General features: G+C 36.6%; 1 protein-coding gene across 6 annotated transcripts in view; it reads left to right on the plus strand.

Moving 5' to 3' along the window:
• The window catches only part of RELCH (RAB11 binding and LisH domain, coiled-coil and HEAT repeat containing), an 80,311-nt gene that overhangs the window by 28,152 nt on the left and 39,777 nt on the right, over positions 1-12,382 (plus strand). For 3 of the 6 annotated variants that reach the window (XM_075417155.1, XM_075417161.1, XM_075417157.1), the window contains 3 exons: positions 1,590-1,665; positions 2,075-2,170; positions 10,959-11,071. In XM_075417155.1, the coding sequence (XP_075273270.1) occupies positions 1,590-1,665; positions 2,075-2,170; positions 10,959-11,071 (285 nt within the window). Of the gene's footprint in view, positions 1-1,589; positions 1,666-2,074; positions 2,171-5,526; positions 5,680-7,922; positions 8,446-10,958; positions 11,072-12,382 lie in introns of those variants that run through there. The other 3 variants (XM_075417159.1, XM_075417158.1, XM_075417160.1) reach the window with 3 other exon arrangements.

Raw genomic sequence — 12,382 nt, forward strand, 5'->3', positions numbered from 1 at the left:
CAGCCCCGGCAAAGGGCTGGCCAAGGCCTTGTCGCTCTCTTAATGCTAAGCTGCTGCTTTGCAATGCTTGCCTATGTTGTCCTAGTGTATATAAACCTTAAAGCCTTGAGTAGTGCTTGTATATCTGTCATTCAAGAATACTTTCATAGAATAAGGACTCACATATTGTTAAACAGACGTCCGTTACAACTTGGTACCCTCCAAATCATTTAGTAACTTTTTTAAAGTGAGCCCGTGCACAAAACCAAGCTGACTGGAATTACAACAAATTTACTTCATTAAAATTTACAATGTGTTTTTAAAAACCCATACTGTCAAGAAAGAAACCTGATTTTAAGTAATAAACATAAATTCTTATTTATCGTATTTTGTAAATAGGCAGAAGAGGAAAACTACTCTGGTGTATTTATCTGTACCCTCCTAGATTAAACAATTATAAGTAGGAACTTAGATTCTTAATGTGGTTTTTTGGTTAGAAGAGGATGTATTTACTATAAATAGTGTGAAGTTTCAATATATTTTTTATATATATATGTTCATATGTGTAATTTCACGTGCATAGGATTTTGTGTGCTCGACAAAATAGCGTTTTTGCGAGTTGAAAGGTGATACCACTTTCCACATGAGAAATAGGAATCACCTTCTCCCTTAAACTCATGTACTGTCATTAGAGGATTCAGACAGCAGATGATGAGGTAGGGTGAGATGCTTTCTGTGCATGTCTGGGAAGACAAATGTTGTTTTTCCTCTTTAAGGATAATGCGTTAGGCAGTGTTAGATTAGCATCTAAGTACAGGCCTCAGATAAGGCAGAGGGAGTTGTCATTGCTGGGAAAAATAGATGCTGCTGCTGCTTGCCTGTTTTACGTGATGGTGAGTCCAGTAACTGTTTTCCGAGAACATTGCTGCCAAATTACCCTCCTTGGATAAGGTTGTTTTGAGACTCTTATCAAAGTTTTATGGGTGTGCTTAAGGCTTTGAGTAGCTCGGCTGGTGCTGTGCATGGCCATGAGGCAGTACTTCTATAGCTACACATCGGTATTAGGGGTTGGGCAGCAATTTAAGGTCAGTTTTGAAGTTCTTACTGTACATTGGAATCCAACATTTAAATTCTGAAGTGGCAGTTGAGTAATCTCTGTTTAATCCTGGAGCTTGTAAGTGGCTACTCAAATGTTTTGATGCAATGTGCAGAATCAGAGCATTAAGCAAAAAACCTGCTCCTTGTGATTTCCGCTCCTCCTCCCCAGTTTGCGTAATTGTTTGCTTCCTCTTGTATTGCTAAAGCTTCCTTTTCTTCATGCTTTAGTTCTATTTTTGTCTGTGCAGTGGTTTGAAAGATGTTATGTTTTTCGGAACTGAAAGTAACTTCTCTGCTTACTTAGGACACCCACTTTTTTACCTTGCTATAAACTAAACAGCGTAAAAGTCAATGATAATTTTAAGCAAAACCTTCTGCAGTGTGGTTCACTTTAAACGTGCTTTCTGAATGTCATTTTACCTAGCTGATTAAACCAGAGTGGCAGGACTTTGTTCAGTCACCTTTCTAATCTGTGCTTTTTCTTCCCCTCTCCCTTTTTGACAATATTTCAGGAAATTGTCACCAGCTTTCCATCAAGCACTATTGTCTTTCTGTCGGATGTCAGCAGACAGCCGTCTGGGATCAGAGGTATATTTCCTAGTTGGCATAACTTAGAAGATCTTTTATTCTGCATGGCAGCTGTAGTTAAACAAGCATTAATTGCTTTGTAACAAGACTTATCAACATATAAGGAGAGATAAATTTATGCGAATGAAACTTAAGAAAGAAGAATATGCTTTCAGACTTTAGCTTAAATATGAAACCTAGTGATAGATATGTAATTACTGGGAAGTTTTGAGTCTCTACGAGTGAATTCGTGCTTTTGAAGTTACTGCCAGATCAAAAACTTACAGCTTAATGTGTGTGAGTACATTAAAAATCTTATGAGAAGTGATCAGCCTGCTGCGATTTTTATTATTCCTCTGATAGGCTATTTTTCTATTCCTGTGCTTCATTTAAAAAAAACCCACAGCAAATAACTAAGTTGATTTTCTAGGTATCTCGGATTGCAGACAGTGAAAAAAGTGTCATGTTAATGTTGGGACGCTGCCTGCCTCATATTGTTCCTAATGTGCTGCTTGCAAAGCGAGAGGTGAGGAACCCCAAAATCTTACTTTTTGTTTTTACCAGGATGCTTTCTTGTTCATTTTGACAGCGTTGTGCCTAATTTCATGAAAGTCTGTTACTTGCAATCATGTTCTTACTTTTGTGCATGCATCTCTGCTTCTAGAAAATGGTTTTACATCTCTGTCAGGTGAGTTCAGTAAACCTGCATGGTCTCCTAATATTTCTTCTTTTGCTTAAGGCACCCATTAGCATTCAGCAAGACTAACTGTTACTGTAGGTCCATCTGTTTGTGGTAGCACAAATGTTTATGTTAGAGAAGATCATGGTTAAGGTGTGTAATAAAGAGCAGAGGATATAAGCTCAAACATTAAATTTTGTTTATTTTGCATATCAGTTTTAATAAGGATTAATGTTCAGGTTCTTTTGAAGCACTATGTACTTCAGCAAAAAATTTATTTTACCATCTTTTTCTAGAAGCTCCATCTAGCAGCCAAGATAAGGTTCATCAGAAGGACCACTTTATAAGAAAGTTAGCCATCTTGCTTATATGTTTTCCTTAAATTTAAAATAAAGCTAAATAAAATTATGAAAATGTAATGTATATTTTGAATCCAAATGATGATGGTGTTGTGCATAATCATACTGTATAGAAAATGAAGACTGTGATTGAAGATGGAAAAAAGATGACTGGTTTTGTATTGCTTTGTTGTAAATATTGCACATTTCCAAATGTGGAAAAAAAAATATATCAAATAAAAATTCAGTGGCCTTATAGTTGACACAGAAATAAAGGGTTTGAAGTAGCATTACTTGTTGAGTAAGTTTTAGACCTTGTTGAGGGGACCTACAGTATGGTAGACTTAGTAGTGCATTTTGCATAAATTCATTTTAAGGCTTTGAAAAGTCCTTAAGAAATTTGTACTGATCCTATAATCTAAAATTTTATAACATATGAGTAATTATCAGCAGTTGAGATGGTGAGTTTGAGATGTACCACATTTTGAAAGTCTCAAACTTTATAAAAGGGTTTGGGGTTTTTTTTTTCTAAGGGGGTAGGGTTGTTAACTGGGTGCTCTGGAAATGGTTCTGTTAATAGTCTGTCAGAATAATTCTGTGAATGTTCCTGGATCAGTGCTTAATTTCTGATTTCTTCTTTATTCCTTTCCTTCCCTCTGCTTGGCAGGATGTGGTATTTTGGCTTCTTTTCACAGCTTGTAGCATAATCTGTGTAATGCATTTAATATTTTTGTGACCTTTTAGGCTATTTCCCACTTACATTGTTTTACAGTTGAAGTTACATTTCATTACATGTATTTTTGCCTTAAATGAATCATGTGTTTCAATTTGATTGAAAAATCCACAAGTGAGAATTGTGTAACTGGATCGCATGAGATGCTTAATGTTCCAAGAATGGAAGTTTACTTTCAAAATAGATTTTCTCGGTTACCACCTGTAACTATTCTAATCTTCTTTCAGATGTAGTCATTGAATTTGAAGGAAAACTTGGGTAGGCCATCTGTCAGTATTTATTAATATCAGTAACCGAAGCTACCCTAAGAAACAGGCTTTTTTCAACAAGGTACAACTTTGGGTATTGTCCAAAAACAACCTCAGCATGAGAGAATCTTAGCCCAGTTTTACAGAAAAGTGGTGTAAAAATATACCAAAAGGTCACTGATTTGAGAAAGGTACATAACAGGTTCGGGTTATAATGCAAAGTGGTGACCAGTCTGCTCTGAAATGATACAGCACTAGTATTTCAGATCTTACACTGTCAGTGTTAGACATGAGAATTAAACATAATTTTGTGATGACATCCTAAAGTACCGATCTTTGTTCTTTAAGCGTGCATCATGTTGAAATTAGTTGCAAAATCTTAAGCTGAAAATGTTGTGCTATACATTTTCATTTTGGAGAAACTGGATTTGTGGAGGTTGACAACCTCTCCGTAGGCGTTCTCCTTGACCAGAGATTCAGAGGCCGTTTCACCAATGCTTTTAACCCTCTTAAGGTCAGTAGCAGCCTGCCAGGCTTGGTAATAAGTGGTCCAGTAAATACTACAGTTGGCATCTGAGCCACCAGTTAGTGTCAGAATGTCTGATGCTTTTCTGAAATGAAGTTATTTTTATGTATTGGTGCAGCTTTAATTGTTCTTCAATGCCTGTAGTTTAGGTTCCAGTGGAAGATAAGAAAGAAGGGAAAGCACAGTAATGAGTAGTGTGGCCGAGGAGATTATTTTAGTTGTTTCTAAAAGAGCAGTTCAACTGGGTAAAATCAATAATGCATAATGTAGGATAATTGCCTGAAAGCAATTGCAAGTCATTAGAATTCCATGTATCAACGTATGATTAATTTTGTTTTTATCCCGTGTCTGGTTTATCCTAACTGCTCGAAAACATGTATGTCAATGTTTAGATTTGTATGTGAATGCACTCACAAAGGAGCTAATGCAAGCCAAATAGTAATTGGAATGGACAGTAACAAAATGCTACAGATCTATTCTTAAAAAAAAAAAACACCCTTTTGCTGTGTTATGTGAGTATGCGGTCTGTGATAACGCTTCTTGCAGATGAGCAGCTTGAGTTCATCTGTATTGGTATCTGCTTCCTCAATTGTGTTTTTACCACTTAAAACTAAAACACACTTAAGAGTAAAAAAAAAAAAAATATCAGCCACCTTCTGTTTGTCAAGAGGTATACCATAAGGATTCCTTTGGCTAAACTGTAATTAGAGAAAAGCAATCTTGTAAAATTTTTTGCGGTAACTAATCTGTACAATACTCATTTCTCACCTTTTATAAGACATAAAAAAATGAGTATCTCTTTGTGAGGTAACAGGAGTGACCTCGTTTGTATGTACAACTTTCATGCTCCGTAGTATGTAGTCCTTTAGCAGAGTTTGGGCCAGAGTAAACTTTATGGCTTAATATCAGGATCTTGTTATTCTTGTTGTTAATCAAGAAACACTTTGCCTTAATTATTTATACCTTTCGTGTCACCCATTATTCCAGGGTTAATTTCTGTAACTTTCATTTCTGTTATGCAAACGTAGCAAAATCATGATAGTAATGATTTACTAAATGGGCACCACTACAATTTTATACTGAGAAACCATTATTTATAGCGAGTTCAGTATGTTAAGAATAGGTAGAATTTTGCTTTTATTTTTTTGTAAACTTGAAGCAAAGATAGTGCTGAATCTGCAAACACTGAATGGGTGCCATTCTCAGGTCTGCTGGAAGTAAGTAATGCTGTAGATTATATTTGTTCTTGTTGACATGTAGTAGCTACACATAGACATCACCTAGGCACTTTCATTCTCTGGCATTTTTGCAGGTAGCTGTCTCTTAAAACACAGTAGAGCTGAATACCTTATTACAGATTTTCATCTCAGTGTTATGCTTAAAAAGCCATAAAATACTGGCTCTCTGAAAAATCGGCAAAGAATGCGGTGTCAGAGCTTGGCAGTATATTTAAGTGGCTGCTTCCAGTGGCGATGTCAAGCAGATGTCATTCTGGTTGAGTATGGATAAAGGTATGTAAGTTTGAGTTGCTGGGCAAATTGTCAGCTGCCAGTATCTTCTAAATTAATGTTTCTATTTCACAGAGTAGAGGAGAACAGAAAAATTCAAATGGACAATTAAAAAACTTTCTGCTACTGTGTAAAACTTAGATTGTGATAGGCTTCTACAGATTGTGTTTCTGAAAAAGAGGAATAATATTGACCACAGCCTGTTTGCTGGTTCTCTTCTGGTTTACATGGGGTGTTCGTTTTAGTTTGGGGATGGGGTTGCCCCCCCCACAACATATGAGAGACACATAGCCATTTTTTAATTTAAGTCCTTTAGTTCCCTTCTTTGGATATGAGGGGCTAGTGTAGTTTTGTTAGAATGAAATAGCTCAATCTCATAGAGTATCCGTTTCATCTCTAGTCTGAAGGCTGGTGTCTTTCAACACCATGTCGTTAAACATAACATAATTCATGGATGCAAGGAGTTGAATTTAATGTTTATGAATTGACTTGCCAATTGTTAGTAGTTTTATCACGGTAGTTTTATATGCAGGTTTCCAGATGAACAGTAGATACAAACAAAAATGTACAAAGTTTTTTTCACACCCGTATCTGTATTGATTCTTAGGTAAAAGCATCCCTTTGGGATCTACAAGAGGCTTAATTTGGATCCTGGAATAATAGTCTCATCCTATGAAATGTAATTAGAATTGTAATTTTAATATTAATAAGATGTGTAGCACAAAGTTCTGAGTCATGTATTAATACTATGATTAGATATTTTTTCATTTTAAAACTAAAAGGGTGAATTCTGAACTTCATATACATTCTTGCACAAGAGAGTCCATGTTGATCGTTTATTAGTACCTGCAGCTATTTCAATTGCTGCAGATAAGATTATTTTATTCTATTTACTGGTTGGCAGGGGCTAAGTTACAGAAGAATTTTAACATAGTAGCAGTTCACAATATAAGTGTTGACTGTTAGAGAGGATTGAGGGACACATGTACAAAACTGATCATAATGTCGTCCTGGATTGTATATGATGTTGTCACCTGTTTGCCTTATAATTACATTAATATTTGAAATAAGAACAAATACAACTATCCTAAGCTATTGAGGTAACAAGTCTTGACACTTAACACTAATTAAATTTATTCTTTGAGATAATTATTTTGCTTATGAACACTCCAACGAAGAGACCCTAGTTAATGAGAGCAAGTAAGTTATAGAAGACTTTTGTCAGAATGTTAAACAAAAAAAATTATAATTAAGGCAACAACACAAAAAATTCCTCACTGCCTTGTAAGAAAATTGTCAGCAAAATAGGCAAATGCTTGCTATAGGATGCATTTGAAAGAAACCTCAAATTTAAAAATTTTATTTTAATACTTCTAATAAGTAGGAGGAACTGTTTTGCATATAGTGGCGGTGATACCAGTTACCATGAAAAAGCCACCTTCTTTTGACCATAACGAAGAGCTGCTCCGTATGCCCATGTAAATGTTGCCCATATTGAGAACTTGGGTCAGCTCAAATAGTGAATCCTGTTCAAAGATAACAGAACATGTTGTAAAAGTTAGGAAGACGTTGTCCAAAGGTGCTGTGGTGACAAAAATGTCAGTTTTGCTTTGGAGAGAGCTGTGTGGACAGTTAGGCAGAAGTAGAACAGAGAGAAGACGGGCTGTTTCCGTTCTCCTGTGCCATGTGTTAGGTCAGCTTCATGGCCTTGTCCATCATTCACCTGTATGTCGCTTATCTCACAGTGAAAACAAAATAACTTTTTTCTCTCTATCCTACATCTGGGTAGCTCACAAGTATAAACTGCTTCAGATGTGAACTTGCCTTTTCAGTAGTAGGGGCGAGACCTCTGACTCAGGATGTTTTATTTCATCAAGTTGCAAGTGCTGACAGTGTTATGATGGCAGTCTGCTTGGCGTCTGATGGGCAAACAGTATCGCAGTTCTGAAAGCCGCTGCTCCTGGTGTTGCTGACTAACACCAACGTGAGCTAAGCAGTTTTCCGAAGTCAGAGGCAAAAGGGAGAAGACGGACTTGGGACGAACAGGACGTTTAGGAAGGATCCCAAATTGAATAGAGGGAGGGTTGGTGGGTTTTTTAAATTTCTGTTCTTGCTTTATGACAGTCAGCACAAGTGGTATTCCTTCCCAAGGAAGGCAGAGTGTTTCAAATAGCACTGGAAGTCCTCTCCTTGATTATTAATGATTATATACAGTCTCCATAACAATGTTACGAACTTTGCTCTTGAATTTAAACAGCCGAATGCTAATATTGTGTCTTATCACCACTTTCTACAGCACTTTTCTGCTGTTTTTGAGAACTAAAAATTTGAAATTTATTAAACAAGTCTACATCTAAGGGATGGCCCTTAGCAAGGAGAAGGAATGAGCTTGAACCTGCCTGTAGGTTGTTTTTTTGTTCTTATTCATCCTGAATATCCCAAGAAGAATCTGTCCCCTATTAAGTCCTTTGGGAGACTTCACTTGACCTGTTTTGTCCGTCTATGAGAGCAGTTTTGTTCTTGTCCCACAGAAAGTCCCTTTCGCCTCCAGTCTTACCTTCCAGTCCATTAAGTCTATAGGGAGCACCTAAAACACTGTTCAAGACTTCTCACTGTTTCTCCACTCCCCTTAATAGAAGGAACTGTAGAAGCACTGATGCAGCGATGCAGAGAACACTCTCTTCTCCCATAGTATGCATGAAAGAATGTGACCAATGGACAAGAAAATACAGCTAATTCCGTCAGCTGTAATAACCAGCTTTCTGCAAGGTAAAGAACCAGCCTTGTATCTGCCCCGTCTCAGTGGCGATAGGTTACTCCTTAGCCTTTCACACAGAAGGTAGTAGTATCTGGGTGAATATTCAGAGGTGTTTTCCTTTCATACAGACTCAGCTGGAAAAAGACAACTTTGTTAACTTCCCTAAATTTGAAAAGACACTACTGAAAAAAACAAAAAGCTCGTGGCACTGTTTTGAAATCTAGCGGTAGTTCTGAGTGAGCAGTTGAAATTTTTGAGTAGGTACTCAAACATGCTAGGAGAGCAAAAGGCCATGTCATGGTTTCAACACATGAAACAAAAAACCCAGATCATAAAAAATATACATGTCCCATTTCATGGGGTGTATTCTTTTTTGAAAAATTTCTTAGAAGGAGTACTAAAGAATAATTGCAAGAGCAGTTGGACAATGTGATCTTATGGTAGATTTCGGAAAGTTACATTCCAGTAAATAACACAGGGTTTCTTTGATTTAAAGGTTTTCCTATGAGCTATATTCTTTGTGGTGAAGTTAGTAATTATGTTGTATATCTACGAATTGCAATCTGATTTCCTCTTTAAAAGACCTTAGCTTAATGTATAAATAGTGGTATTTAGAATGGCAGTGGCTTTTTTTAGAGTATTTTGTTGTATCTTCGTGAGTTAAAACAGCATTTGCAGGAAAGAAAATGCTTCTATGCGGTAAAAAAGAAAAGTTAAACAAGTTAAGCCCCCTGCCTTCTCAGAACTTTAAATGAGCAAAAACTGAATGTTAAATATACAAAAAATAAAATCTAACATGCAAATTCAAGAGGGAAAGGAGCTTTCAGCTGAAGAAAGTTATTTAGCTCTTCATAAGATGTAATTTGTAAAGTTTCTTTAATGCAGGTTTTCAATTCACGTTATTTCGCACTGCACTACAGTTATTTAAAAACAAGCTCAAAACTGGCTCACTTTAAAATATTGAGGAATAGAAATGTGCTTTTGTACTTTCAGATTTTTTAAGCGCTGTGTAGGATATTTCCACATTCATTCCTCTGTCTCATCGTAAATTCCCTAATCTGTACTGTAATTGGGTTAAATATTGCCAAAATAGCTTCCGGAATGTTAAAATGCATTTTAGGTTGTGTCTTGGTCTGCTTCAGGGGGGGGAAATAGCACGCTGACTAGAATCCTTGTAAAATGAAAACAAAAGCTTATCAGGAGTTGGCTAGCTTGGGCAGTGCTCTAAAGTAGAGTATTGTTCTATGTTGAAAGTAGACATAGCAGTTGTGTAGGAAAATACAAACTGAGCAATGATGGTGTCTTTAATATTATTTCCACGTCTGCCATGTTTAATAGGCTTACTCTCAAGGACATCATGAATAGGTCACTTTCAATGTCTGCAAGAAGAAATTGGCACCTCCCTGAAAAGTTATTACAAAAAACTATAGATTTTTCCAGGTTCTGTATAATCTTTCCTGGTAATTTCGGAAGTGTTTCCCACTGTCATCTGCTTTTTGTCACCACTTCATAATTCACGAAAAGCTTGTCTGCAGAAGGTGGCTCAGAAGGGTGCAGCAGGTGGGAGAGGAAGTCTCCAGCTTATTTGCCCATGTTTTCCCTGCAGACACCTAGGTTTGTCTTGTTCTTTTCCCTCAACCTCCCAGTGTGATGTTTCTGTCCCTAAAATATTAAATCGCCTAGAAATTGTGTGGCTTCCAAATTCAGTTGGAGTAAAGGCTCACATCAGTGAGGTCAAGGGAAGGGACTTCCAGTTCATATTGTAGAAACACTTGTTTCTTCTGGGAATGAATACCATGAGCTTTGAAGGCATATCTAGAATGGAGGAAGTCTTCACTATCATGAACAGCCTTATATTTTCTTTCAGTTAATGTTTTACACAGCATTTTCTTGGTAGTTTGTTCCTTAAGGGAATTTAATTGCTTTTAAAAGAAAATTCAGCTTCAGATACTGCCTTTTTATTGAAAAAAAGTCCAACAAAACTTTAAAAAAAAGCGTATACTTCTCAGTCAGTGCAAAATAGAGGATATCTGTCTGCAGTCACCTTTACCAATGTATGTTTGTCGGTGGTTATTCAAACTTGTGCACAAAACTGTGTGCATGCTTAACTGGAAATTTTAATCTTTGACTCCATGGCATCGGAAATAGCTTTTTGCACAGGAGCCTTGTTCCATAGATGTCTGTGGAGCTTCAGTTCAGTGGGTAGCGAAGACAATTTAAACCATGATTGTCTTCTAGTTCTGGTTACAGGTGACCTGCATGTGTCGATTGTAATCTTTGCAGAGCTTTATATTTTATGTGCTGGTTCTCCCTGATCTTTCGTAGCAGGAAAATAATTCTAACTTTTGTAGGCCTTCACTTTTTTTAGGTCACTTAATAACAGGTCAAGACTCTAAAACATCTTCTCTAACTGTTTTGATGTGATGTGGCTAGATTTATCTTCTTAGTTTCTTTTGCCATTAATAAATATATGCCCAAAGCGTTTTTACTTTTGTTTGGTTTTCCCCTACCCACAACGTTTTAGGAATTGATCCCACTCATACTGTGTACAGCCTGCCTCCATCCTGAACCCAAAGAGAGAGATCAGCTTCTACACATACTGTTCAATTTGATCAAACGACCAGATGATGAGCAAAGGTGTGTTTGCGTTGGTGTGTTGCGGGACAAGAAGGAACTTTTTTTTTCTTTGTTGAAGAAGCAGAACTAATAGAAACTGGATATTATTGGATGATTTTAACCAAGTTTCACTTAAGCTGATATTTTGCTGGTATAGTGTTGACAAATTTATGCGGACTTCGGGGCTTTCCATTTCCATGACCTGTACTTTCTAGTTACTGAAATGTAAGAATGTGCTTGGTAAGCTGCAGTGTAACATTTCAGTTCCTTTTGTGTTTAAAGATGAACTGAAACGCTTGGTTAAAATGAGCTTTAAGATGATAATTCTTAGCAATGGTTGATGTAGAAATCAAAACAGCTTTTTTAAACCTCTGTCTTAGTGTGTCTTAGCGATCTGTGTGTTTGTAAACTAACTACCATGTTTAGTTGGGGGAAAATAGCATGAGAAAATAGTACTCTTCCTCCTTATGGTTCAGTAGCAATAAAAAATGTTATTTAGTTCTGACAAGCGTTAAGAGCTTTGTTTTATTTTGGTTAAGACTTTGAACCAAATTATACTTTTTGTTTTATAAGTTTAGTTCTTCCTTAGTACTCAGGAAATCTGGCTTTGTTTATATCGATCTTGGTAAGAATATCCTTAAGGTTGAAAGACAGTACCCCAGCTGGTGTATTTCCTTCTCTAACTGCAGAAAGATTTTTCATATTGATCTGTAGGTCTTCCACTATTTTCATTAGAGACATTTTTGTAAAGCACCCGTATCTAGCATTGTTCTGTTCTGTCTTCAGACAAAATGGACTTTGTGAAATGGGTGGAGAGCATTTCTTTTGAAGATTCTCTGAAACGGAAGTGTTCTGGTCTCTTTTGAAATTGTTCCGATGGTAAAATTTAGAGATGATGTACAACTGAAAAAGATGGCTTTGGAGACAAAAAATGCATAAATAAATAAAAGCAACTTGTAGCACAGTGGCACCATGCAGATTGAAATTACAAAGAGGTGCCGTCCTTGTTCTACTTCAGATTCATTAGAAATCTGCTTCCGAAATGTTTTGACTGCCCCATGCAAACTGAGAAGCTAAGATTATTTTGTGGTTGAGGAGGGAAGGAAGTGACATCTCACTTGTTGTCTCTTGTAGCTAGTTTGTAAGAGGATTGATGGCCTATCAAGTAGATTTTCCGTATGCCTGTTTAGCTGCCGTTAGGCAGCTCAGAAAGAAGAAAATCCAAGCTTCTTTTGCCTTGAAGTTGTTCGTTCTTTGTTATTAGAGATTTATGTCTAAAAATAACTCATTTTCATCAGAAATTTGGGAATAATACTCTGACATAATCTCCAG

The sequence above is a fragment of the Opisthocomus hoazin genome, chromosome 3 (assembly GCF_030867145.1).
Source record: "Opisthocomus hoazin isolate bOpiHoa1 chromosome 3, bOpiHoa1.hap1, whole genome shotgun sequence".
NCBI classification, from domain to species: Eukaryota; Metazoa; Chordata; class Aves; order Opisthocomiformes; family Opisthocomidae; genus Opisthocomus; species Opisthocomus hoazin.